The 27,004-nt window shown below is 37.9% G+C and overlaps 1 protein-coding gene across 2 annotated transcripts; it reads left to right on the top strand.

Annotated features, from left to right (window-relative positions):
- The first annotated feature begins 945 nt into the window (after window positions 1–945).
- LOC132154868 (phosphatidate phosphatase LPIN2-like) lies at window positions 946–26,558 on the top strand. 2 transcript variants are annotated; one of them, XM_059563585.1, is made up of 20 exons: window positions 946–1,210; window positions 10,594–10,794; window positions 14,264–14,359; window positions 14,645–14,949; window positions 15,026–15,133; window positions 15,280–15,406; window positions 15,548–15,887; window positions 16,194–16,293; window positions 16,417–16,604; window positions 16,812–16,905; window positions 17,009–17,078; window positions 17,187–17,279; window positions 17,841–17,926; window positions 18,319–18,463; window positions 21,277–21,425; window positions 22,403–22,489; window positions 22,588–22,740; window positions 23,394–23,508; window positions 23,884–23,987; window positions 24,676–26,558. In XM_059563585.1, exons 2-20 carry the CDS (start codon window positions 10,603–10,605, stop codon window positions 24,821–24,823), a joined length of 2,700 nt encoding a protein of 899 aa, XP_059419568.1. In that variant the 5' UTR covers window positions 946–1,210; window positions 10,594–10,602; the 3' UTR covers window positions 24,824–26,558. The 2 variants fall into 2 exon arrangements, with proteins under 2 accessions (XP_059419568.1, XP_059419567.1); XM_059563584.1 differs by lacking the exon at window positions 946–1,210 and adding an exon at window positions 7,578–7,954.
- The last annotated feature ends 446 nt before the right edge of the window (window positions 26,559–27,004 follow it).

The following is a 27,004-nucleotide window of genomic DNA, read 5'->3' as shown; positions in this document are numbered from 1 at the left end:
GAGTATGACAGAATTTCCATTTTTGGGTGAACTATCCCATTAACATTTTTTTAATTATGAGTTAAGTTTACTCTAATGCATTAAAAGCAGGGTTTCACATTTGGAATTTGGGGAGTGAGGTTATGAAGCCTTGCTGCCATTCTGGCTTCAAAAGTATACAGTCAGTGTGAATTGCTAACCCAGACTAGGTAATTAAGGTAATTAAAAAGCTTTGGGTGTTTCTTATTTCTAAGCATAAACTGGAACACAGTGCAAAATTAGCATGCAGCTCAATTGTCTGATTTTAATTCAAATTGGTTGTGTAGTTTCCTACTGCTTTGTGGAAAATTATCATTTTACAGCAGACAACAGAATGTTAAAGGGTATTAAACCAGAAAGGTAATTTGGAAATGATATCTAAGTAAAAAAAAAAAAAAAAAAAAAAATTTTATATATATATATGATTTATTGTTGTATATCTGCCAAATCTTGATTTGTGCATTTTGTGTCTTTAAAATATGTAAACATATAAACATAGTAAAGTCAGTTGGCACTGTTGCAAGGTATCCTTTGGATAACACAGGCACAACTATTGTTAAGGTTTTTTTGTTTTCTGCTCATATCAGTTGAAACATCTTAATTACAAAACCAAGAGTCAGTGCTAAGCAATAAATTTAACCAGTTGCGAAGCAGAAAATTTGTTTGACTTGAAAACCCGCCAAACCTAGGATGTAAAATCCTGCACTGAAAACATAAGGTATGCATACTTCATCAAATGAATAAATATGAGCACAATCAGTCAGGATTAGAAAAGGAAACCGGTCATTTACTGACAAGAAACTGAACAAAACAATCACAAACAAACTTCTAAAGGGAAGTGGTTGTGGTGGTTATCTCGCGAATTCTAGACTGCTCTTGGGGGAATTCTACTTTAGCGTGTCACGTGAGAGGCCTCTTTTTGAAGTGCCTCAGTCACGTCACGCCACGGCCAGCCGCTGCGTGTGAACCATTGCCTGAGCGGTTCGCGGTGAAATGACCCTCTGAAAAACTGCCCACTGTTATGATACACGAGACAACCAGGAGGGATCCGTTCGGCGCTGAGAGGCGTAAATATACACTGCCGTCAGCGGTGTTTGTTCAGAAATGAATGAATAGCATCGTTGGGAGAGAGCAGCGGACGAGCAGACGGCGACAGAACGTCCCATTTCTCAACAACAACAGCAGCTGAAAGGTAAACATTACACAAGACCGTTTCTGAATTGACTGTTTTGGCCGAGTGTACCATATAAACGTGTACAATACCTATTTTAATGACACAAACATGTCGTAATTTGACAGCGTAGAGATGTAAATGTCAGTTTAGCTGGTCGGCTAACGTTAGTCGAGCTAACCAGAATGCTGATTTTGTGACAGGAAGATTTCCCTAAAACCAAACATGACGTCATTATTTTATCTATTTATTCTTTTAGAACTGGCGAATGCTACATTTTGTCCAAAAATAAATAAAAATGTAACGTTAAGTTACTGTTGTGTGTATCCAAAACACTAGAGTTTCACTTAACAGCAGCGTAATGTCATTGCACTGGCCAACAGGAGTTTTGTACACTGACTATTAGTGTGTGAATGGTTGCTTTTTGAAAAAGAACATTTTATTTTGTTCAAATACAGTTAGTTTCGACTCCTTAATAAGACAACTCTCAATAGTTATCACTTGCTTTCTGTAAAATAAACTGTTTTGCTTTAATAACTGCTAGCAATGAGGGGTGTTTAGCAATAACAGGCTTATACTGTTGTACTTAGTGAGCATTAGTGTTGATAAAGACAGCTGTACTGAAGCTTGTCTGAACTTGTTTACAACTGTGAGCCAAAGCACTTTTGATTTTAAATATTAGTGAGTCATGAAATGCACGTGACCAAGTTTTAACTTTTTCTTGCAGCCATATTGAGTTACCTTTTATACCCTTCAGTTATGTAACATGACCATTTGGAATGTAGTTCCGGTAGTATGAAGCTGCTGTTACCATTTATGCTTGATGTGTCTCTTCTGGTTGACAGCTGTCATGTTTTTTATTACTGAATGTGAAAGAACTGAAAATGAAACCTCAAGGGTGTCTGAAAGATTCAAGAAACTGAATTGTTAATAGTGCGTATTTTGATGTTTGTGATTTGCTTTGGCTTTGATTAAAATCTATAACTCTTTTACAGTAGGAGGAGATGATGCGTAAGACTGCCTATATCCACTGGCTTTGTTTGACCTTTGTAACTGAACTTGAACTGAATCACCTTTTTGTTACACAAGTGAACGACTTCTTGCTGGGCATGTTGCCTGCCTCACACCTTATGACACAGCAAAGTACAAGAAATCGAAAGTAAAGTGGGTGGTTGAACATAAGAGTTAGCTGCCATTTAGTAAATGCTCCATTCAAAATGACTCCCATTACATAATCAGAAATAGAATGAGCTTTATTGCCAGGTATGTTTACACATACAAGGAATTAGATTTAGTGACAGAAGCTCCACAGTGGAACAGAATGACAGTGACAAGACAGGACACAGATAAAAAGACGAATAATATAAAAAATAGACAATGTACAAAAAAGACAAAATATAATATCAACAATTATGATGTACAGGTTTGATGTGTGCAAATTTTAAATGTAAACATGTAGTTAAATAGTTTGTTTGTTTGTATATTGGAGAAATGTAGCCTTTTTTTAACTTCAATCCATTGAAAATTTGAGTCTATCCTTCTGTAATATTGCTTTCCACAGCGAAAAAGAGAAATATGCACAGATGAAGCCCTGCATTTATATGCAAAAACAGTTCTAAAATATGTCAATGGATTTTGATATGAGCGGACAAAATGGACTTTTTCACTTGAGGAAGCGTATTATTATGTGTTCTTCATAGGGCTGCAACTAACGATTATTTTGATAATCGATTAATCTGCCGATTATTTTTACGATTAATCGGTTTATGCACTTATATTTTAGTTTTTCCATTTTTTTCCCCAAGTAAATTATTAATAAAGGGTCTTTATCATTCACCATAGATTTTTAAGAGATTTTAACCGTTTTGCACTGTCATATCCTCATCAAAAATATACCTGGAGTGGTTTTATTGTGTTAGTAATCCTTTGTCGAACTCTTCTGCAATCAGAACACTGACCCATACTCTAGCAAATTTCACAAGGAGATTTAAAATAATGTTTTTACCATGGCAGTCCTTAGAGCTCCTAAAGTAGTTTAACATCCCGAACGAAGCTTATTAAGGAATCTTTCAGAACATATTTTCACGAAGAATAAGGATAAAACAGAATAAGATTGCAGTGCATTGTATTTTATTATTTACTGGGAAACAGCTTTATAGCTTATGCTGTGAAATTGTAAACAATCCTTCGAATAAAGTGCCAATGGCATGAAACCTGAATGGAACTCACAATTGAAAGTAAAATCCATCAGAAGGTTGTCCAGAAGAAAAAAAAATTGGACACACACAAAAAAACCTGCTGTGTGAAAAAGAGCAGTGAATACTTAGGAAAAAAAAGTTTATTTCAAATATCTTTAAACATTTACCTCTCTCATTCAGTCATAATTAGGCTGCACGAATGAATTATGAACTGGTAAATGACAAACTGATCACAGAACATGTTTGTAAAGCTTTAAATGTTAACTGTTAAAAAGCAATGTTATCAGCTTTTACGACTAAACATTTGCAAACAACATTGTACTGGAGAATCTGCACGAATAAAAGTCTTAGGGGCCGTTCACATATCGCGCCTAAAAACGCATGGAAAACGCTAGGCGCACCGCTTTCTCCTCCTTTCTAAAGCGCTCGGGCAGAAGCGCCCCTGAGGCGTCTGCCTTTGCTAAGCGACCATGACGTGCTCTCTCCATGAAGACAAGGAAATTTCAGCAAAGGATAAATGGATTTGCAGCTCAAAAAATCGCTTGCAGTAGCTCTGCTACTAACTTTATTTCAAAATGCAAATCCATATACAGCTATGATCAGCTGTTCCTTCATCTTGACTGAGCTTTTAACGTTGTTACGGGAAAGTATGAAGCTGATTATTTAGTTCTTTTCACATGACCCGCAGTGCGCTTGCGGCATTCTGAAAAGTTTAAATGTTTTTAACTCGATGCGGTGCGGACGCGCCCAATAGTATCGGAAAAACGGGCGCGTCGCGACCGCGTCGCTTCCATTATGAGCCTACATTGGAAATAACGAACATGAGCGCACAAAAGACGCGATATGTGAACGGCCCCTTAAACAGTTCAGTAGTGCAGAGTTTACAGGTTACTCTTCTTTTTTGAAGGCTCAAAGTAAAGTACTCCCACATCACGCTGAATGCTGCAGAGACGCTGTTCGGGAAGCACGTGACATAAAACAAGGCCAGCTATTGGCTATTCGCTACTTCTCCTGTTGTACTGGCTGAGTAAAACCTCCGGTGGCTCATTACTGCCACACTTTGGTCACCGCAGATTTGAAATATGCACGAAATGAGCCGCTTACGGCAAATAAAAGTTATTTAGCAACGAATCGATGACTAAATTAGTTGACAACTATTTTAATAATCGATTTTAATCGATTAAATCGATTCGTTGTTTCAGCTCTAGTTCTTCATTTGTATTTTGGTTAGAATGCCTTAAAGATAAAATGCCTTAATGATGGATTTGTTTCTTACAAACACACAGCTTTATACTTTATAATGCATTACTTGATGGACTGGAGGCACGTGGATTGCTTATGAATTATTTGATGTTTTCATCAGCTTATTGGACTCTCATGCTGACTGCACATTGTTGAGCAAGTGATGTAACGTTAAATTTTTCCAAATCTGTTTCGATGTAGAAACCAACTCTTCTACGTCTTGGTTGTCCTGTGGATAAGAAAAATGTAAGCAAATTTTGTTGGAGCTATTCCTTTAACTGACTCCGTTTCCTTAGTCACGTATTAGGACTTAGCATACAACTTTGTGTGAGCAACACAGTACATTATTAATTTGGATATCCCGACCCAGTAGGCTTAAGTTCCTGCAGGTTTTTGCATGTTTATTGTGAAGAACTCATAATTAGTCTAGTTTAAAAATAACAATTAGTGGCATTTTTGTGTACAGCTGGTAATAGCTTGCAATAGTAATGTAGCCCTTTAAGGTTGATATACTTTGCAACTTGGTCTGCTGTCACGGCAAATAACAGACATTTTGTACCACACCCACCTAATATTTTCATTATGTACAGCAGGACAGATAACATGAACCTGACAAATACACGTGCCCTCTGTAATTAGAGGCGTTCCTAGAGACACCACAGGTACACAGACCAATTTGCTTCTACAATAGGTCTTGTTTGTCAGTTAAACAGAGCAGGTGAAAATGCAAACCTTTCAACATCTTGGATTAGAGTGCTGGGCATTATGTGTATGTGTGTGTGTTGTGCGCAGGGGCGTAGCCATCTTTTCAGAAGTGAGGGGGACAGAAATTATATATATATATATATATATAATTTCTGTAATCTATATAGCCTACCAATCAACAGTTTTTTAAATGTAAGATATTTTTTGTTTTTAAAGAAGTCTCTTCTGCTCACCAAGCCGGCATTTATTTGATTAAAAGTACAGCAAAAACAGTAATATTTTGAAATATTTGTATATTTAAAATAACCTTTTTCCCTATTTCAATATATTTTAAAATGTAATTTATTTGTGTGATCAAAGCTGTATTTTCAGCATCATTACTCCAGTCTTCAGTGTCACATCGTTCAGAAATCATTCTGATATGCTGATTTGCTGATTATCAATATTTAATAGTTTTTTTTCATTATTCTTTGATTAATATAAGGATCCAAAGATCAGCATTTATGTGAAATAAAAAGCTTTTGCAACATAATACACTATATCATTCAAAAGCTTAGAGTCAATATAATTTTTGTTTTTTGGAACATAAATTATAGAAATTAACACTTATGTTTAGCAAGGACACTTTTGTGGGTTCGAGTCTCAGGCCAGCAACACCACTGCTCCCTGGGCACCATAAATGATGACCACTGCTCCGGGTGTGTGTGTTCACAGTGTGTGTGTGAACTTAAGATGGGTTAAATGTGTGACTGGAGTAATGATGCTAAAAATTCAGCTTTGAAATCTCAACAAATTGCATTTTTAAATATATCCAAATAGAAAACAGTTAATTTAAATACGTTAGTAAAAATATTTCACAATTTTTCTGTTTTGCTGCTTTACTTTGGATCAAATAAATGCAGGCTTGGTGAACAGAAGAGACTTATTTAAAAAATATTAACAAGCTTACTGTTCAAAAACTGTTGACTGGTAGTGGATACTATAGGCAACTTAAATTTTTCTCTAATTTCTAGCTTTTAAATGGCTTAGAAATCTATAACTGCTGGACAATAACAAATAATAATGATTTGTTTATATACTACAAACAATTTTTTTTTAACACATAAGGCAGAATAGTTTCTATTCTGTAATAAATGCTATGTCAATTGGTACTGCATTGTTCATACTTTATCACCTGCTGGAGATTACTTGAAAAACCATATATTGTTGCAATCGTATGTTTAATGTCTTCGTGTTTGCAAAAGTTTCTGGTTTTTTTTTTTCTGTGTAAAAACTGTTTTCATACAGCGATAGCTGGACGCTTTTGCCCATATTAGGAATTTCCTGAAATGACTTTCTGCGCGAGAGTGCCCTCGGGCTTCGAGTATGAATGAAACGCACACTACAGGAGTGTTTGCGCTCTGTGATGTCCATCTCGCTGTATTCTGGGTCCGAATAAAATATCAAATCATATGCAGACTATCCCGTCTCTTTGAGTTTAAATCTATATTTATTCACACCAGCTCTTGAAAACAAACTTGACCGAAAAAGTCGAATTTCCATAATATTAAAATTCAATATTAATATTTTTGTTTTGACGCAGTGTTCATCACATTCTGTCTCAAGGTGACAAATAGTTATTATTTGCAATGCAATCAATATTTATTTTTTAATAATGTTTACTCAACAGTAACATGTTTGTTTAATACCTAACTAATTTTTCAAATCCATTATGATAGTGTGCTATATTCTCTAACCAGAGTTTTTTTAAAGACTAACTAGCTCGGTTTATAATAATGACTTTTTTATGCCTTATTTTTCTTAAAATGAAATGATCAATCTTTCATACTGTACATTCTAATGTTGTGATGAATAAGTTTGCTTTTAGCATGTAAAATATTTTATTCTAAATTGCTTATTTTATTTTATTATTTTACAAAATTTATGCATTTATAATATTGCACATTTAATTAATTATTTGCTGTAACATGAAAATAGTGTCATGAAAATAGACTTAGAATTGATGTGAAATAAATTTCACTATTGTGTCTCTGTGGGCTCCTATAAGAAATGATGTATTTTTTGGTGAATCATTAACTAAAGTAAGTTAGAATTAGCATTAAGGACGTTCTCCACGTGATTTCCCAGATGGGTGAAATACAACTACTGTTTTCCTCCAGCCCCCTTTTTCAAGGCCCTTATCAGCAGGCAACCTCACTGGCCTCCTCTTATCTGTTTCAGAACTGCTTGCTTACCGCTTACTTTTGCCTTATTGGTTACAGAGAGTATATTCTTAGACCCAGTTGGTTGATTTGTTAGGTCTTCTTTAATATAACGTGATTTGACGAAACTAAAAAGCAGCTTCTGTTTTTTACGTGTATGCAGTGTTAGAAAGGTAACATACAGTAGTTTATAGTTATGCCCTGCCAGGTCATTGTGCCAGACCAGGTAGGCGGACCACCTGACATAGTGTTTAGGATGACACAGGTAAAGAGATTATTTCTAAGGAAGGAAAGACTAGAGGTAAACAGTGATGAAACGACTCCATCCTAGGGCACAACCAGAAGCCACTGGCAGCTGCACTGAGGAGGACAACAGTGAACAAGATGAGTCCTCATCCCTTAGGGCATCGTGGTCCTGGGTGAGTGAGAAATGCAAATGAGATAGTTCATTGGGATCCAGTTAACCATTAGTTAAATGCTATTATTTTTAGCAAGTAACTCCATAAATGACCACACATTGATTGTTTAAATGCCCAAACTTTCATTGAGTATGCCTAATGAAATGACAATGTGTTAGGTCATGGAAATGTCTCAAAACATACTCTTTTATCAGGTAAAGCTCATAAATAGTTTATGAAAAATAGACTGTCACACCTATTTAATTATTATTTTTTATCTAATTTTGCATTGCATGACTTTTTACTGTTTACATTTTGAGTTTGAAGGGGTCATATGACGTTGCTAAAAACCATTATTTTGTTTATTTGGTGTAATGCAATGTGTTTATGCGGTTTAAGGTAAAAAAAAAAAAAACCCACATTATTTTCCATATAATGTACATTTTTATTGTTTTATTGTTGCTCCTTTATACCCCGCCTTTCTGAAATGAGTCCGAAGCACCAGACTGTTCTTGCAAATTAGATCTGCCCCACTTTACCGAAACAGCCTTTGTGTGTAGACGCATTGTAGGTTACTGATTCAAGAAACAGTCCTCATCTTCCATAAAATGTGTTGCACACATCGGAATATTTGGGTTGAACTGTTCTGGAGCAGTGTTGTAAATACAACTTAAACACTTTGATTAATATTAGGCAAAGATTAATGTTATTTCTTAGCATTACGCTGATTGCTAGTGGCTGAAGATTGCATTGAAGTGCATTTTACAAATGAAGATGTTTAGTCAATAAAATTATTGAATGAATTGCTTGTGTTAAGAGGCCTTAATTAGACTTAACTAAGATGTCATGATTGGGATGTGATTTGCAAGCTTTTTATTTGCTTAATTGCTAAGACATTTTCAGCCTTCAAAAACATCTGGATTCAACATTGGAAGATGAAAAATATTACATTTTTCAAAATGAAGCTATAAAAAGAAATTGGCACTACATAATTCAGTTCAGGGGCTTTTTAAGAATTTGAAATGACAAGTTATGCACGTATCAAGCTCTGGTTGATTGTGGATGTCATATGTTTGTTGTTCTGTTCAGGCTGTTTTCTGATAATCAAATATTTAACTTTGTGGAGATTGCTGATATGAGTGTCATGATGACCCATGCTCACAGTGTCCTTTATAAATTGTGCTACAGATAGTTATGCGAAGCTGAGGTTAATTGTTCAGTTTTACAGAATAACACTATTTTTGATAGGATATCATGCAGTAACCAAAGTTACAATGTCAATTTGCAACAAGTGTTCAGTCCTCATATATATTACTGTTCAAAAGTATAGTTTTAAGATTATTTTTTAAAAATAAATAAATACTTTTATTCAGCAAGGATGCATTAAATTGATAGTGAAAACATTTATATTTTTACAAAGAATATATATTTCAAATAAATACTAATTTTTTGAACTTTTTTTTGTCAATCCAAAAAAAAATCTTGAAAATAATGTACAGAATTGTTCACTAAAATATTAAACAGCACTGCTGTTTTCAACATTTCTAGCAAGAAATGTTTCTTGTCTACCAAATCCGCATATTATAAAGATTTCTGAAGTATCATGCGACACTAAAGTTATGGCTTCTAAAATGTATCTTTGCGATCACAGGAATTACATTTTAAAATATATTAATTAATAAAAATACCATAATACTAAAATTGGTATTAATAATACCAATTTTACACACAAGGTACTGTTGTGAATGTAAAACGTACAGTATGCTGCCATTTTTTTATTATAATGTGCAGCATGATATAAATTATACTTTAATTGCACTTCCTGTTAGGTCAGGGGTAGGCAAGTTCGGTCCTAGAGAGCCGCAGAACTGCAGAGTTCAGCTTCAACCCTAATCAAACACACCTGAACAAGCTCATCAATCCATTCAGGATTACTAAGGTACAGGCAGGTGAGGTTTTTTTTTTTTCAGGGTTGGAGCTGAACTGTGCAGGACTGCAGCTCTCTAGGACCGAACTTGCCTACCCCTGTGTTAGGTCAAGTGTTGTTATGCTTTGCTCAGCTTTTTGCACATCCCTTTTTTTCTCTTCTTAAAGGCAACTGCATGTTTAAATAGTTCAAAGAAAATAGTTCATGTAAATAGTGACTCTTGTGCTGGAGAAAATGTAGGTTGGCCATGGCTGCAAGGTCTGTTAAGACCTTTAATGGCTGTCCCTATGGTTAGAGTCTACTTTATTTATTTGCCTTTTACCCCCAGGCATTTATACAAGCTGTGATAGTATTTAATCTTGTGGTTTCCTTGATCTGATGTTTAAAAATAACTTGACTATTTTCACATTATTGGCTCTCATAAATACTCAAATAAGTAATAAAATATATATAATTTTTTGTTTATCCTGTGTCCTTGTTCGTTTTTACTTTGTTCTCTTTGCTCACCTATTTGACCATGGTTTTGGAGCACATTCAGACCCCTTGTGAAACAACATTAAGCCGTCTGCAGGTCTGCTGATAACCGTTTCAAAAAGGCAGGCAGCCAAAGAGAACTAAGAAGTTTGCTTTTATTGTGCCACATTTGCCATGTACATATACAGAATTGGGAAAGATTTGCTGTGTTAACGGATGACTTAAGGTTAAGTTTTTTGCTTTCTGTTCCTCATTTTAGGTGCGCACCATGAATTACGTGGGGCAGTTGGCGGGTCAGGTGCTGGTGACCATGAAGGAGCTATATAAGGGCATTAACCAGGCCACGCTCTCAGGCTGCATTGATGTGGTGGTGGTCCGGCAGAAGGACGGCACCTACCAGTGCTCCCCTTTCCATGTGCGCTTTGGAAAACTGGGTGTGCTGCGCTCAAAAGAGAAAGTGGTGAGTGTTGAAGTGCAAATAGTATGTTAAAGGGGTCCTATTATGCTTTTTCACTTTTTCAACTTTAGTTAGTCTTTAATGTTGTTGTTTGATCATACAAAAAAGTTACAAAGCTCAAAGTCCACTTCAAAAGGAGATATTTTATATAACAGATATCACTTTTCAAAAACTGCAACGAATGACTCGTTTGGACTACAATGCATATTTTCTGGGATTTGTGATATCACTATGTCAGAGACACACTAGCTTTCCCAAGACAGACGAACTTAGAGTGGTTACAATCATCTGGGTTTAAATCATGTTCAAATTGATTTGATTTTGATGCAATATTTACACTGAAGTTCACAGCAGGTGACTATGATAAGGGGCGTAACATTTCCCGAGCAGGCACCGAGTGCTGCCAATCACAACACACATTTGCCCAGCTAACCAATCACAGCACGTATTTCAGAAGGCGGGCCTTCGTTTGATACAGGAACTATTCGAGCCATTCATGCCAGACTGGGGAAAGAGGTGTTGTTATAATGTAAAATATATGAAAAATAATGTGTTTTTCGAAGAACCTAGTATGCGAGCTTGTTGTAGTACACCTCCAAAACAAAATCAAGACTTTGTAAAAGAGCATAATAGGGCCCCTTTAAAAAGAAAAGTTTCTGAACACTTTTCAGTACACAGAAAAAGGAAAAATCCACAGACAGGTCACTGTCAATTAAAGGCGACCAAGAGTGTATTTTACCGATACCGATAGCTAGGTTGGACCACACTGGCCGATACCGATTTATCAACCGTATTAATATTAAATATTAATTATATATTGATCATTAAACTTCAAAATTAAAAAATGCACAATTTTTCCGATTATTCAGCAAAACCGATACATCGGTCGACCTTTGCTGTAAATATAATTGATCTGAGCTTTGGACAATATTTGCTTTTCTGCTTTCCAGTCTTGAATGTATGACAGCATTAATCTCTGTTGTCTTGCACAAAAATGGCTGGATGAAAGAGCAAACACAAGATTGATCAAAGAAGCTTAGCTTTAATCCACAAATGTCCTCATGATCCTGCTATCTTCAAATATGCCTTCATCTGTGCATGTCTGTGATGGTTCAATCGAAAATACTCAGCAATGGGTAAACAGGACTGTGCCTTTGTAGCAGCTCTATCAGGGTGTGTCCGCTGGTCCTTAAAAAAATCTTAAATAACGTTTTTCCTAATATAAAGCCTTAAAAAGTCTTAAAATGTCTGAAATTCAGAATTGACTTAAATATTTTTGGTCACATTACCGCTAAAATATCTTCAGTCTGTAGGACCTAATGACTGTTTACAATCATTGGACAGACCGAAAAAAAAATTCGGTAAGTTACAGAGAGATCACAGGCCTGCGGTAAGTTACTGGGTCATCAGAGAGAATTGCGATAAGTTAGCAGAATACAAGTTTGCGCTGAGGCTCACTTTGCTTGTGTCTTTGTGAGAGTCTTCAGAACAAATGAGCACAACAACACATATAAACTTGGAAGAAACACAATGAGGTAAAAATTCAGAATGTTTAGTTTATTCATAACATGATATAGTTAAGTAACACCATGACAAGTGAGCTAATTTGCTCAATATATTTTCACAATACAAAAAAAGCCCATTCAAAACGCCTACGCATTAGTGTGCGTGCGCATTTACAGCGCACTCTTTCGCTGCATGATTCAATCTATTAAAATACATTCAGAATGATCACAAGTTCAAGACATGGGGGCAGAACGTGTGTATTTATGCAACGTCATATTGTTAAATCAATTTCCGTCAATTTCTCACAGAAGAGTGCCTTTTTTCCTCCAAAAACAGCCCTTTACAAATGTAATATTGATTTTATAAACTTGTTTCTGTGCTGGCATGTTCATGAATTAAGATTCCAGCAAAGTGTACTACATGTAAACAGACGTAGTTTTCTATGTGTAATAGGCTCTATGAGCATTGATCGAACAGGCTAAATAAATGCTTGAATGGAAAGACCTGAAAATCATTATCCATTACCTTGTGAGAGAGGAAGTGGTATGCTCAATTCTTCTAATTTAAACAGTGAAATGTTGTAGTTGTTGAGGAAATGGGCTGTAGACATGATCAGTGAGATTTGTTCCTTTGAAATTGTGTATTCTGTGATATTCTGTTTATCTCCAGCAGTAAATATATACAATAAATAACACATTTGAAAGCATTCGGGTCATATTGAAGCCATTCTGATGTTTTCGATCATCTTTGTACACAAACAGAATGTGTTAGTGTTTAGCATGAAACATTTGCCAGTGTGCATGAGAAAAAAACAGTAGATGGAAGATTCTCACTATCTACAGGATGTGTGAAGATGTTTAGAGAAAAGTGGTCGCTATGGCAACAGGTTTCTCTGACTAGAAAGAGATAGGAAATGGAGGCAGAGGAGTGAGAGTTTTGTCAAGGTTGCCTCTGTGATTGGGAGATGGTCGTAGACTCACTTCAACAACCTTTGAAAATTATTTCAAGCTCAGTTTAGCCATTTTAATCCCAGTTTCTCACTGGAGTGTCTGTCAGAGTGTGGTGTAACACACTCGCCCACAGTACAGATAAGAGACAGTTGACCTCGCTCTCTCACCACCATTATGAAATAGATCTGAATTGTTAAAGTAAGCAAATTAGAGTCATTAAGAGTCAGAACAACATTCCTCCCTCTCTTCTTGCTATGCCGTGAAATGAAATCCAGATCTTTTTGTCCATGCGCATGCTCTCTGTTCGAGGGTCATGATTTATACCAACATTAAAATTCTGGCCCATTACTCTGCAGCATAAATCACCCAACAACCCTGAATCTGAGGCTCAGAAGCCCCTGGATAGACAAAACGGTATGGTATGAGAGCAGTCTTAAGAAACCTTGTGAGAAGAAAAAAAAACACAGAACACAGGGGATTAAATCTGTATTTCCTTGGAGGTCTAACTGAAGGGTAATGTTTCTGTGGATGTCATCTGAGAATCAAACGGCTCAATATCAGACTGCTGTTGTGCTGGGTCGTGGTATCAGGTGTGTGATGCGATCCTTATTGCGGGTCAGCTGGCTGCAGTGCTTTCAGAGCAGCACAAATTCACTAATTATGTTTGGTGGCTAGATCCCCCTCCAAGGGTATTGTGTCTCCTGTGAACAAATGATTAAAACCGCATCGTGGACAGCCGAGTAAACCTGCTGTTTGTCTGAGTTTGGATGAGCACCGGTGGCAGGGTGAAAAGTTACGAGTTCAGAGGGGAATTGCAGGGTAAATGTCAACAGATATTGTATTTTTAAGGTCATCTAACACATATGGTGTTCATAGAACATTTTAAATAAGATAAAAAGGGACAGGATCTTACAACAAGTTATGGAGTTTAACTCTTATTGAAAGTTTGAAGCTACATCTGTTGGTGGCTTCTATATTAAGGTTGTGTTTAAAATAATCCTCTACAACTCCTTCAGATTGACATAGAGATCAACGGGGAGCCTGTGGATCTCCATATGAAGCTGGGAGATAATGGAGAAGCCTTCTTTGTGCAGGAAACTGAGGAACAAAATGTAAGTGTCCTCTAGTAATCCAGCTATCTTTTATGTGAACTAGTCTACATTACTGGCTGCACCAAACATCTTCATATTTCATTATGAAAATTACATTTTGTTTGAAAAACATTTGCATTGCAGTCAATCTTCCATGCTTTAATTGTCTTAATTGTTTTAAACTGGTGGTGGATGAGGAGATACCCCCTGACAATGTAAAGCACTTTGAGTGCCTAGAAAAGCGTTATATAAATGTAAGGAATTATTATTATTATTATTAATTGGAATATTTTTTTTTCTTTGTAGGAGATTGTACCAGCCCACCTGGCTACCTCACCCATCCCCACTGAGAGTCACCTATTTTGGATCGCAGGAGATCACAGGCCAAGTCAGAAACTGGATGATGATCCACTGGACCCGGAGGACCCTCCTGATCCCCCTGTTGCCAGCACTGGGGCAGCCAAGAAGAAGAAGAAACGGAGAAAGAAGCATAAAGGCGACCCACGCAGAGAGGAGCTGACCCCTCCTGCCGTCATTAATTCGACACCTTCAGCAGATGACATATTTGAGATGGACCTGAGTTCTGATGAGGACGCTGCTTCTAACACCAGGTACTAACAGATACTTGCACATCGGACATATTATATCAGATGGAGTGGACATGTGATGTGAAAATCTTTCTTTCAGATCATCTTCAATCAGTACAGTTCGAGAAATTGAACCCAAGTTACCAACAGTTCGTCATTCTTTGGATAACTACCCACACTCAGACGGAGACTGGTCTCCATCAGATAGGTTTGTATCTGTCTCTCTCGGACACACTTCAAACTATGTCGTTGATACTTATCAAAGAGATTTGAAGACTCTCAGTTCTTTTTGATTTTCTCTTTAACTTTTTATCAGTTTATGTGTGTTTCTGTTTGTTATTGTATTTTGAGCAGTCATGCTATGTCAGGGGCCTGTTCTCCCAAGAGTGACTCTGAACTGGTCATTCGGCCCTCAGAGAGCCTACTCAAAATGGAGTCACACATGCAGTGGACATGGGGAGCGTTTCCAGAATCTACCAGGGTAAATTACATGTCTGAAACTTTTTTTTTTCAGTAATAAGTGAATATAGAATGCAAAAGTATTTTCTGTTTTATGCTATGTCTTCGAGTTAACGGGTATGATAAAAGTTCAGCTTATCACCACCAAAAATGTAATTCCCAGGTGTCTAAGAAAGAAAAGGTGGAGCTGCTGAAGACCGTGACCATAACACCTTCAGAGAACACTCACTTCAGAGTAATCCTGAGCTCAGAGGCCATGGAGACAGATGAAAGAGAACTGGCCTCAGGGAGTCCTGGCTGTACCATAGTCAAGCCTGAACCCCGTACCCCTGTGACCCCCAAAACTCCCACTGAGTCCGAGCTGGAGATGGTGCCTGGTGGAGTGTTGACCTCCACTCCTTCAAACAGCCTTCCTGCTGCTCCAGCTGCTTCCTCTGCAGCTCATATTGGTGGGGACTTGGGAGATGTTGGCCCCAAGACTGACTCGCCATCCAAAAAAAAAGGTGGGCCTATTTTGCACCACATTCTAGGAAATTCTGTATTGTAGTTGGTTTGATTGATTGGCATGCCATGCCAGTGCCCATTATCTTCATTCGATAGTGAAAGTGTGGGAGTAGATCAAGTTGAAAAAGTTGTGGTTGATTCATGTTTAACAAGGTTATATCAACATGTTCTAGAAATAAAATTCATGCACCTAAATTAATTTAGTGCTATCAAGGTAAAGCACCTCAGTGCGGAGAGATTCTTGTAGAACCTTAGAGATTGCTGTTCTGGTATAATTACTGTTTGCTGACTGTAAATTTGTTCAGGCGTGCCAAAAAGGAGTCAGCACCAGGGTCCAGAGGACATCTATCTGGATGACCTGAATGTGCTGGAGCCTGATGTTGCTGCCCGCTACTTCCCTAAGAGGTAGAAAAAGAAACCAACACCTGACTTATATTGAGTTTAAGATTAGATTAATGCACTTGGAAAGCAGTTCATAACCAGTTTATCAGGCATCAGGTGACCTTGATGTGTTGTGTGTATTTGCAGTGACTCGGACTCAGGCACCAAGCACTGGATGGATTCTGGGATGCACTCAGGCTCTCAGTCCCCACAGTCTGTGGGCAGTGCTGCGGCCGACAGTGGCACTGAGTGCCTGTCTGACTCTGCCAGTGACCTCCCTGATGTCACTCTGTCTCTGTGTGGAGGACTCGGTGAGAACGGAGAGATTTCCAAAGGTATGTGAATCTTTCTGGTGTGTTCATTTCTTTATTATGGCGTGGAAATCACAGCTGTAGATGTGGAAACAAGAAACTGTGGTTAGGACGTAGTTGATTCTGTCCATTTATAATACATTCATGGATTTAGTAGATGCTTTTATGTAAAGAGAAATGCAAACGAGAATAACACAAATGATTTGAATTTCTCTTTCTGCTTGTTTCTAGAAAAATTTATGGAGCATATCATTACGTACCATGAATTTGCAGAGAATCTAGCTGTCATAGACAATCCGAATTTAGTTGTTAAAATAGGAAAGAGGTGGGTTTGAATATTTAAATAAAACAAATATATTCTAAATATAATTGTATAAAGTTGACGAAATGCTATGATTATTAAATAAATGGCCTTTTTGTTATTTTAGGTATTATAATTGGACATTGGCTGCCCCTTTGATCCTAAGTTTACAAGCATTTCAGAAGAATTTACCCAAGGTATTTTATTCTCCCTGATAGGATGTTTTTACGTCATATTTTAAGTCCTTTAAAATTTGTTTTGCAGTGCTGTGGTGTGCTCTAGTAGGTCTGTTCTGTTCTGTTCAGGCTACAGAGGAAGCTTGGGTGAAAGAGAGGATGCCAAAGAAATCAGGCCGCTGGTGGTTCTGGAGAAAGAGAGCGGACAGCACTGTTAAACAGGTAAGACCAGAGTGGTTTGACCTTCAGATTTCTGTAACACTCTGCAAAGAAAAAACTTTCTGGTTAAACGTAAAGGTCTCATTGAGCTGTAATCGGGGAGAAGGAATAAAACCTTTAAGCGGTTATTGGTATTTTAATCCTACTGCATTCCAGTACGTCTTTAGACTTCTATGGGCAGATCTGATTACACAAGCTTCAACATTCACGTATTTGCCAGAACAAAAGGACGAGGCAAGTCTTTGTTGTAAAGAAGATAAAACACGCTGCCTCTGAAGTTCTTTCTTCTCTCTGGAGCTTCTGCCGTCATTCAGACATCATACATCAGGCTCCTTCGTTGCCCTCATCTGGCACGTCTGTAATTAGCACCACTCTGCGGTGTGGAATTTTACAGCCTAGAAATAGACTTTTTAGTAATAGCCTGACAGCATGTGAGGATGATAGGGTTATGTATTCAGTCACAACACGTTTGAGAGCAACAAAATCAAATGATGACACATTTGTTGTTACAGTTTTTAGATATGTATGATCTGATGTACTGATGTTCTTTTTTTTGTTATTCAGTCAGAAAGCACTGGAAAGCTGGAGATAAAGCAGTCCCAAATGGAGGAAGGCAGCTCGTCTTTGTCAATGGAAAGTCATGCCCGCAAGTGAGTCAGAACCTCTGACAGACAAGCAGATGCAGCATCATTTCCTGCCTGTCACTTTTGGAAGATGAGTGGATAATAACACTGGTTGTTATCCTTGAATGAAACTAATGAAATGCAACCAAATGTTATAGATGGAACCATAAACTAACTATGTCTGCTGGGTTGGTTGTAAAAAATGAATAAAAGATACAAGCATTAGTTTTACCCTTGACCATTCCTCTGATCACTGACTACAGTTTATTTTCTCCTGTTAAAGTAGATGAAGTGAATCAGGGCATTCCAGCCTACTTTCTGTTTTCTCTCATTCTCTGTGGTGCTGTTGTAGTCTAAATTAGGAATCTGGATGTGGTTGCAAATTTAGTTCACTGATTCCCTGTTTGCTCTGAACGCAGAGTGGACACCAGGGACTCATCCAGCGATGAGGAGGGGAAGGAATTGAGTGCCGCCGCATCATCAATGGAGCGCAAGGTCCAGTCTGAGCCCCACACGACCACTCATTCCTACCGCAAGTCCCTGCGCCTCTCCTCCGACCAGATTGTGAGTCTACGCATTTGTTAGGAGACAGAAATATTTAGTTCTGTAAACAAAATCTATGCTAAACCACACAGTGACTATTATTTACATAAGCAGCTCCAACACTTGCTCAGTGGTTTTGACTGAAAGATCCAGAGCTCTGTTGCCTGTAGTGCAACAGCTTTTTTATTTAATTTTTTTTAAAGCTGTCCCTCAAGCTTTCTCCAGGAAATTATGTAAAAGCTCTGTGACTCATTCTAAAGGGGCAGTATCTTGCAGTTGATTTGCACTAGACTGTCCCCTATTGGCAGCTTCAGATGCAGTTGTGCAACAGAAAATCTTCCATTTAAAAAAAGCTTATGCCTTTTAATAAATTCATGAATTTATAAATGAATTAAGATTTGTGTGGTGTACAGTCGTGGCCAAAAGTTTTGAGAATTACATAAATATTAGTTTTCAAAAAGTTTGCTGCTAAACTGCTTTTAGATCTTTGTTTCAGTTGTTTCTGTGATGTACTGAAATATAATTACAAGCATTTCATACATTTCAAAGGCTTTTATCGACAATTACATGACATTTATGCAAAGAGTCAGTATTTGCAGTGTTGGCCCTTCTTTTTCAGGACCTCTGCAATTCGACTGGGCATGCTCTCAATCAACTTCTGGGCCAAATCCTGACTGATAGCAACCCATTCTTTCATAATCACTTCTTGGAGTTTGTCAGAATTAGTGGGTTTTTGTTTGTCCACCCGCCTCTTGAGGATTGACCACAAGTTCTCAATGGGATTAAGATCGGGGGAGTTTCCAGGCCATGGACCCAAAATTTCAACATTCTGGTCCCCGAACCACTTAGTTATCACTTTTGCCTTATGGCACGGTGCTCCATTGTGCTGGAAAATGCATTGTTCTTCACCAAACAGTTGTTGGATTGTTGGAAGAAGTTGCTGTTGGAGGGTGTTTTGGTACCATTCTTTATTCATGGCTGTGTTTTTGGGCAGAATTGTGAGTGAGCCCACTCCCTTGGATGAGAAGCAACCCCACACATGAATGGTGTCAGGATGTGGACCTTTTCTTCTCCGGACAAGCCTTTTTCCAGATGCCCCAAACAATCGGAAAGGGGCTTCATCTGAGAATATGTCTTTGCCCCAGTCCTCAGCAGTCCATTCACTATACTTTCTGCAGAAGATCAATCTGTCCCTCATGTTTTTTTTGGAGAGAAGTGGCTTCTTTGCTGCCCTTCTTGACACCAGGCCATCTTCCAAAAGTCTTGGCCTCACTGTGCATGCAGATGCGCTCACACCTGCCTGCTGCCATTCCTGAGCAAGCTCTGCACTGGTGTCACTCCGATCCCGCAGCTGAATCCTCTTTAGGAGACGATCCTGGTGCTTGCTGGACTTTCTTGGACGCCCTGAAGCCTTCTTTATAAGAATTGAACCTCTTTCCTTGAAGTTCTTGATGATCCTATAAATTGTTGATTTAGGTGCAATCTTAGTAGCCACAATATCCTTGCCTGTGAAGCCATTTTTATGCAATGCAATGACGGCTGCACGCGTTACTTTGCAGGTCACCATGGTTAACAATGGAAGAACAATGATTTCAAGCATCACCCTCCTTTTAACATGTCAAGTCTGCCATTCTAACCCAATCAGCCTGACATAATGATCTCCAGCCTTGTGCTCGTCAACATTCTCACCTGAGTTAACAAGACGATTACTGAAATGATCTCAGCAGGTCCTTTAATGACAGCAATGAAATGCAGTGGAAAGGTTTTTTTGGGATTAAGTTAATTTTCATGGCAAAGAAGGACTATGCAATTCATCTGATCACTCTTCATAACATTCTGGAGTATATGCAAATTGCTATTATAAAAACTTAAGCAGCAACTTTTCATATTTCCAATATTTATGTAATTCTCAAAACTTTTGGCCACGACTGTAGATGAACTGATTGCATTGCATAAATTAAAATTAGAATCTCATTAATCATTTAATTATTAAAGCTGATGGAGTTTTTTTTTATGTATTTATGATGCAGTATTCAGGAGTCAAGTGTGTAATGCAAAGGATTACAAATCAGTTAATTCAATCAGTTAAGTCAATTCATATTAGTTAACTATACAGATATTAGCCTCTTCCACACATTAAGCCATAGTTATCCTGGTGAATTACTTTTCTGGTAAATGCAGAAATGTGCTGTTCATACAAGCAACAAGGTTCCAACTTTTTACCGGTAAAGATACTATTCACACATCAGTACTAAATTACTGGTAAACTCATGTCAGTCAACTGAAATTACCTTTAAAAGCTGCATTATTATCTTCATCCACCTTGATTTGGAGGATCTGTCCAATCTTAAGGTTTTTAGACTTCTGAGAGACAGCCATAAGTGCAACAGTAACTGCAGAGCTGTGGCGCTGATGAATAGAATAGCAAACCGCTCCAAAAGAGCTTTATGATTGGCCCAAAGCAGACTTCTTATGTCAGTGTTTTCTGCCCCTTAAATGCTCATGCTGATATAATCCTGTTCTTTGCTCACACATAGCTTGATACCGATAATTTCTTGTAATCTAACAAGTTCGGAACTGATTTACTGGTATTTGTGAAAAGGTCCTGTTCACACATTATCACTTAAGGGTAATTTACTGGTAATTTGCCAGTAAAGACTGTGTTAAAGGGGCTGTTGTCTTAGATTTTTCCACCATCCTCCAATTCTAACTCAATTTTCTGCAGAAAACTCAGTTGATACAATACTGATAAAATTTAAATAATACAGATAAAGTTAAAATTAATGTTATGTAATGGTCAAGAGATATATTGATTAGATGGTATTGACCTACAGGCTAGTCTGAAACTGAAGGAAGGACCCAACGATGTGACCTTCAGCATTACGACGCAGTACCAGGGCACGTGCCGTTGTCAAGGCTCCATCTACCTTTGGAACTGGGATGACAAAGTCATCATCTCAGACATCGATGGAACCATCACCAAGTATGTATTTCAAAGCTACACATCACGTGTTTCCTTTAATGAAAATCATGTGCTGGGTAGTTTATGTGCAAAATCCATCTTTGTTCTTCATTTGAAAAGTTTACTGTAGTCACGAAAGAGGGGAAAAGGCTAAGGTGTGCATAAACATTTCCATTAGTTACTGCAAAAGGACTCTCTCACAGTCAGGTTTTTTCACTGCTGGAACTGAAAGAGGTTTATAGATCAAGGCAGAGTCTGCTTCATCAAAACAAGACAAGACATACACTCTGAGTATGTGTCAAATGAAGAATCACTAATAATGATCTCGCATCGCATCCCTCTCCACTAACACTTAAAATGATGAAGACAATGCACCATTTAACAGACAATGTCTCCCTGAGTTTTATTGGCTGTTTGGAGTTCACAGCTCCAATATTAGTGCGATATCGTTCCACCATCTTTGTTTTTTAATTACTGCAAAGCCGGCTGTTATATCAATGCGTCTATGCAAACGAATGCTCTCCGCCTCCAGACTCGTGCCCTCAATGGCTGGTGGGTGGCAAACATCAAACGGGCAGATTGACTGCCGCTTATTATTTCTCTGATCTGTTTGCCTGACATATCTCTCTGAGCCTGTGAAGCAGGGCGGCTGACTGTGGGGTGTGCCTAGACCAGAGCTGGACTAGGAGGATGTCACCATAATGAGCCAATTTAAATTTGGCTCTCTCATAATGCCACTCAGAAAGAGCCGGAGATAAAACGGGGAGAGGATCCTCATTAATAGATGACCGAGTTTTGCCCAAGCTGAGAAAAAAATTCTCTCTCCTTCACAAGTCTATTAGTTCTAAGAATAAAAAGAATGTTAGAAGCTATATTTAGGAACCTGGTTGAATGGGGTTTGGACTTCCTTCTAAGTAGAACAAATATGCACAAGAGGATTTTGTGCCTTTCGTTTTCTAGTACATGCTATGTTCACTCCTATGTTTATGTGCTTTCAGATCAGATGTGTTCGGGCAAATTTTGCCTCAGTTTGGGAAGGACTGGACGCATCAGGGTATTGCTAAACTCTACCACTCCGTGGCTGAGTGAGTTTGCATTTTCTTCACTAAAAGGGCATAAGCAGGCTTTAAACAATGTTTTGATGAAAGGACATTTATTTATTATTATTTAATTTTTTTTCCAGAAATGGATATAAATTCCTGTACTGCTCAGCAAGGGCAATTGGAATGGCAGACATGACGCGAGGATATCTGCAATGGGTAAATGACAGAGGCATTATCCTGCCCTGTGGACCACTCATGCTTTCTCCCAGTAGCCTCTTCTCTGCATTTCACAGGTATTACATAAACGTCATTGAAAAATAATTCTGTCACCATTTACTCATTCTCATGTCATTTCAAAACTGTATTTCTTTCTTCTGTGGAACACCAAAGAAAATATTTTAAGAAATGTATTAAAGCAATAAGCCCCAAAAAGCAGTGGTTTACAGTGAATTTATAACAGCTAAGTGGTGTTGTTAGGCACAACACGAAACGGAGTATACACAGCTAATAAAGTGTAATGATATAAATAAAAACAATATTCTTCCACCAAACAATGTAGTTCCTCAGAAACAGTTGTGTTTCCAATAAAGTGATTGCCGAGCAACACACTGAAGTAAAAAAAGATGTATGTTTGTAGTGTAATTTACAACAGCTTCGAAAGTGGCACAACCAATCAGAATCGAGGACCGGAAATATCTGTTTTATAAATGTTTTGTCCATACAGTAGAAGTCAGTTATAACAAAACCTGTCTGGTTACCAACATTCTCCAAAATATCTTCAGTTGTTCCGCAGAAGTAAGTCATACAAATTTGGACATGAAGGTGAGTAAATGATGATTCAACAATAATAAGCTGATTTAATGATTAAATCCCAATAAAGGTGAATACATATAATAGTACCAAGCAGTTGCTTTAATTTACTCAAAATGTTTTCTTTGTCTGAAAGGGAGGTGATTGAGAAGAAGCCAGAAGTCTTCAAAATTGAATGCCTTACTGACATTAAGAATCTTTTCCTGCCCAACAAACATCCCTTTTATGCCGCATTTGGAAACCGACCAAATGTGAGTTGGACTGCAGTTAACTTTCTTTTCAATGAACACTGACCTCAGCAGCAGACTTGAAAGTTCACCGTGAAGATTCATGTTTGAGGCTTAGAACTTAAAGCGCTGTCCCCTTAGGCTACACGCACAGTCTCGGACTGCATGATCAGCTGCTACGAACCAGCCTGCTGATAATTACCAGCTGAATAAATTATATTGTTTCATTGGAGTAACTCATTTGATGTTTATACAGGCACGGATGCATCTATTCCATCATAAAACCTTTGCTAATGTCAGGAACTAACATAGAATTATATTTTTGTTTGTGGACTCCAGGCATCAACTCAAGTTGTTTTGAGTTGATGCCTGGTGTCTGATCTTGTGACTCTCTTCTAGGACGCCTTTGCCTACAAGGAGGTTGGAGTGCCACTCTGCAGAATCTTTACGGTTAACCCCAAAGGAGAGCTCATACAGGAGCAAACCAAGGGCAACAAGTCTTCGTAAGTGGGCACATTGATCTGCAGCATTAAGGCCAATTTATACTTCTGCGTATGTCTGTTTTGCTCTGCAGTTACACCGCCGAATCGCTATTTGACGCGAGCGGGTTCCACTGTGTTTACATTCCTCGATCCTCGCGGGCTTCTGCGAACAATGGCGACTGAAAGAGAGCGGATCATGTTGGAGCTGGAGCTTATCGAGGTCCAAAAACTGTTAATTTTAGTTAAATTACTAAGACTAAAAGGCAGAAACGTGAGAAGGCGTCGGAGGAGATGGTACGTGCGACCCGTGAACCAAAAATGGCGGGCGGTCCAGAGTGCAGAAGATCATTCCGGAAATGCGTAGGAGGAAACGTTATACTACCAAGCCGACCAATCACAGATCTTGCAGTCCGCGTGGTCGTGACGCGTAGTTACATATTTGAGGTGCGTGTCAGGGTACGGCGAAGGGTACGACGTATGGTACACGTCAATGCGTATGCTACGCCGTACCTACTATGCGCACCCGACGCAGAAGTATAAATTGGCCTTTACACACATCTCTGAAGTCAACTTCAGCTCTCAAAGATTATGTTGAATCAAAGGTGGAGAGATGATTCTTGATCTTTGTTCAAGGTCTTCTTGAGAGTTGAAGGACACCTTTGTCTGTTTTCAATTAGCTGTCTTACACTCTTTTTCTGTTTGTGTGTAGGTACAGTAGATTGAGTGAGCTGGTGGATCATGTCTTTCCCTTGCTGAGTAAAGAACAAAGTTCAGCTTTCAGTTTCCCAGAGTTCAGTACATTCTGTTTCTGGCGTCAGCCTATCCCTGAGATCTGTCCGGAAGATCTGCTATTATAAACCATCCCAGAAGGGCCATCTATTACACTATCAGAGTCATCTCTGCCATCAGGACCATTAACCTTTCCACATCTCGGCTTAAAGACAAATAAAGGGGCCGTCCTATCCACCTAGGAAATATGAACTGCACAAAAGCACCTCTAAGATGAACCAGCTTAAGAGACAACAATAAAAAACACCCCAGTGTCACATTAATTAGATGTGAGCAGAACGTCCACAAACTGAAACACCTGGTGCTGCTCTGTAACAATATTTCTAATCTGTATAATTTTGATTAGCTGCTATGAGTTCGGCTGCTTCAGCTCTGAAGGAATTTATTGCTAATGGGCTAATGTTTACAGTATTAGTAAAACTAACAATGGCCTGTTGGTCAGCGGAATGAATGCACAGCTGTTTGTTTGGGTATGTGTATGGTTAAAGGTGGCATACAAATCTGCTCGTAATCGTAAGTAATTAACGAAGATATTCTATACAACCCCTAATTTACATTTTTAGAGCATAGATTATTTATATACAAAGGCATTAGTTAATATATATATAAACTAATTAACATGCACTGCCTCCAACGTGGTGACGGTATGACAGTTTGAATATGCATTTCCAGATTGAGCTGAATCTCGTACTGGATACTGAAAAGTATGCACAGAATGAGCCGTGCCACGTGAGGACTCAGCTCATAATTTACAGTTCAGCAGATTTAGCCTGCACAACCTTGTAAAGTCGACTGGATTTGTATGAAAAGTACACCAAGGAGTTCATCGTAATTGGGCTTTCTTGTTACTTTCCAACTGTTGACATTTTCATCGTCTCGTTGCTGCAGAACGCCTTACCGATCGCACTTTTTCAGCTGCAGCTAAGAAAGAAAAAATATCAGATGGTCTTGCACTTAACTCACGACAGAAATGCAATAACGTTTGAAGCTTTTCAGCAGCCTTTTGTGCACTATACAAGGATTTAAGCACTTTTAGATCCCTTATGTAAACCTCAGCAAGAGATCTGTATTAAGTTAAGAAGCATGTAGTATATATTTGCTTTTAAAATGAAGACATGTTATACTTAAAGTATAAAGAGAGTATAAAGTGGTCTTTTACGTTTTGTGTTTTTCCATTGACCAGGACTTTGCATGCTTAGTTAGAAATAGAAATAGGACCATTTGTGTTTTACACATTGCATTGATGCTTTCTCTTGGGTTAGACAGTTTGAAGGGTCTTGACTACCACTATTAGTGGATGATCTTTAACAGCGGAAAGCTGAATTTGTTTATTATTTGAAAATATTGAAGCTGATGTGCAAGTGAAGGATGAAAGCAATCAGATCATTCCACTTGATCACCATCGACTGAAGTAACATGCCCTCTTTTCTACTAGCTGATCTCTATTGTCTTGTTCCCTACCTTTGGGCTTTGGTCTAGTTGCTTTAGAATCTCGTAAAGGTAAGTTTTAGAGCACTGTGTGCCGGATGTTAAAATAGATGTACTGTACAGAATTAGAGTACAATTAAATCATTATAAGTCAAATCATTTAGGGAAAAATTGGGGCATTTCATGGTTCAGTTGACTGTTGTTGTTTAATATGTATGTGTGTGTGTGTGTTGCACTTTGCGTCTGCAGTTATGATGTTTGGAAGTGAAATCTGTTAATTGTTAACAAAGGAATCTCATTCTTTCTATGAAAGTAATACCTCTTGTGTGGGATGAACACACTCATCTTGTATGAAACTAATGTTAATGTTAAAAAGACGGGGGGAAAAACGTTAACACAAAACCCCTCTATTCTTTTTGTTGAAACTGCTGTTTGTAAGTGCTGAATATGTTTTGTCATTCCTCTTGATCTTTGATGTTTTTTGTTTTACCTGCTTTTGTTTGTAGTTGTATTTGAGTGGGATGGTACATTTCTTGGTTTTGCTTTATAGGTTCACATTGCATTTGACCAGAATAAAAACCTTAACATGATAATTGTACTATAAATTTACAAAATTATGGTTTGGACAATGTTTATGAATATATTAAAGATGTATTTAATAGCTGTGTGGACAAATTATTGCACTGATAAGTTGTGCTAATACAGTATGTCACAATCATATGTAAATTAAATTGCTTCACATAATAAGAAAAGTCTTCGGGGTGTGTTTAGTGTAAGTTTAATATGTGGCACCAATATATATATATTTGTGAGTAAAATAT

The sequence above is a fragment of the Carassius carassius genome, chromosome 12 (assembly GCF_963082965.1).
Source record: "Carassius carassius chromosome 12, fCarCar2.1, whole genome shotgun sequence".
In the NCBI taxonomy this organism is placed as follows: Eukaryota; Metazoa; Chordata; class Actinopteri; order Cypriniformes; family Cyprinidae; genus Carassius; species Carassius carassius.
Note: the sequence above shows the minus strand (reverse complement) of the source record. Positions and strands in the feature narration are given on the sequence as shown.

Excerpts from the sequence above, each read along its gene's own strand:
- LOC132154868 (XM_059563584.1), top strand. The coding sequence starts at position 7,847 with ATGAAACGACTCCATCCTAGGGCACAACCAGAAGCCACTGGCAGCTGC. Across the intron at positions 7,955-10,593 it reads TTAGGGCATCGTGGTCCTGG|GTGCGCACCATGAATTACGT; the intron begins GTGAGTGAGAAA and ends TCCTCATTTTAG. Across the intron at positions 16,605-16,811 it reads GAACGGAGAGATTTCCAAAG|AAAAATTTATGGAGCATATC; the intron begins GTATGTGAATCT and ends GCTTGTTTCTAG.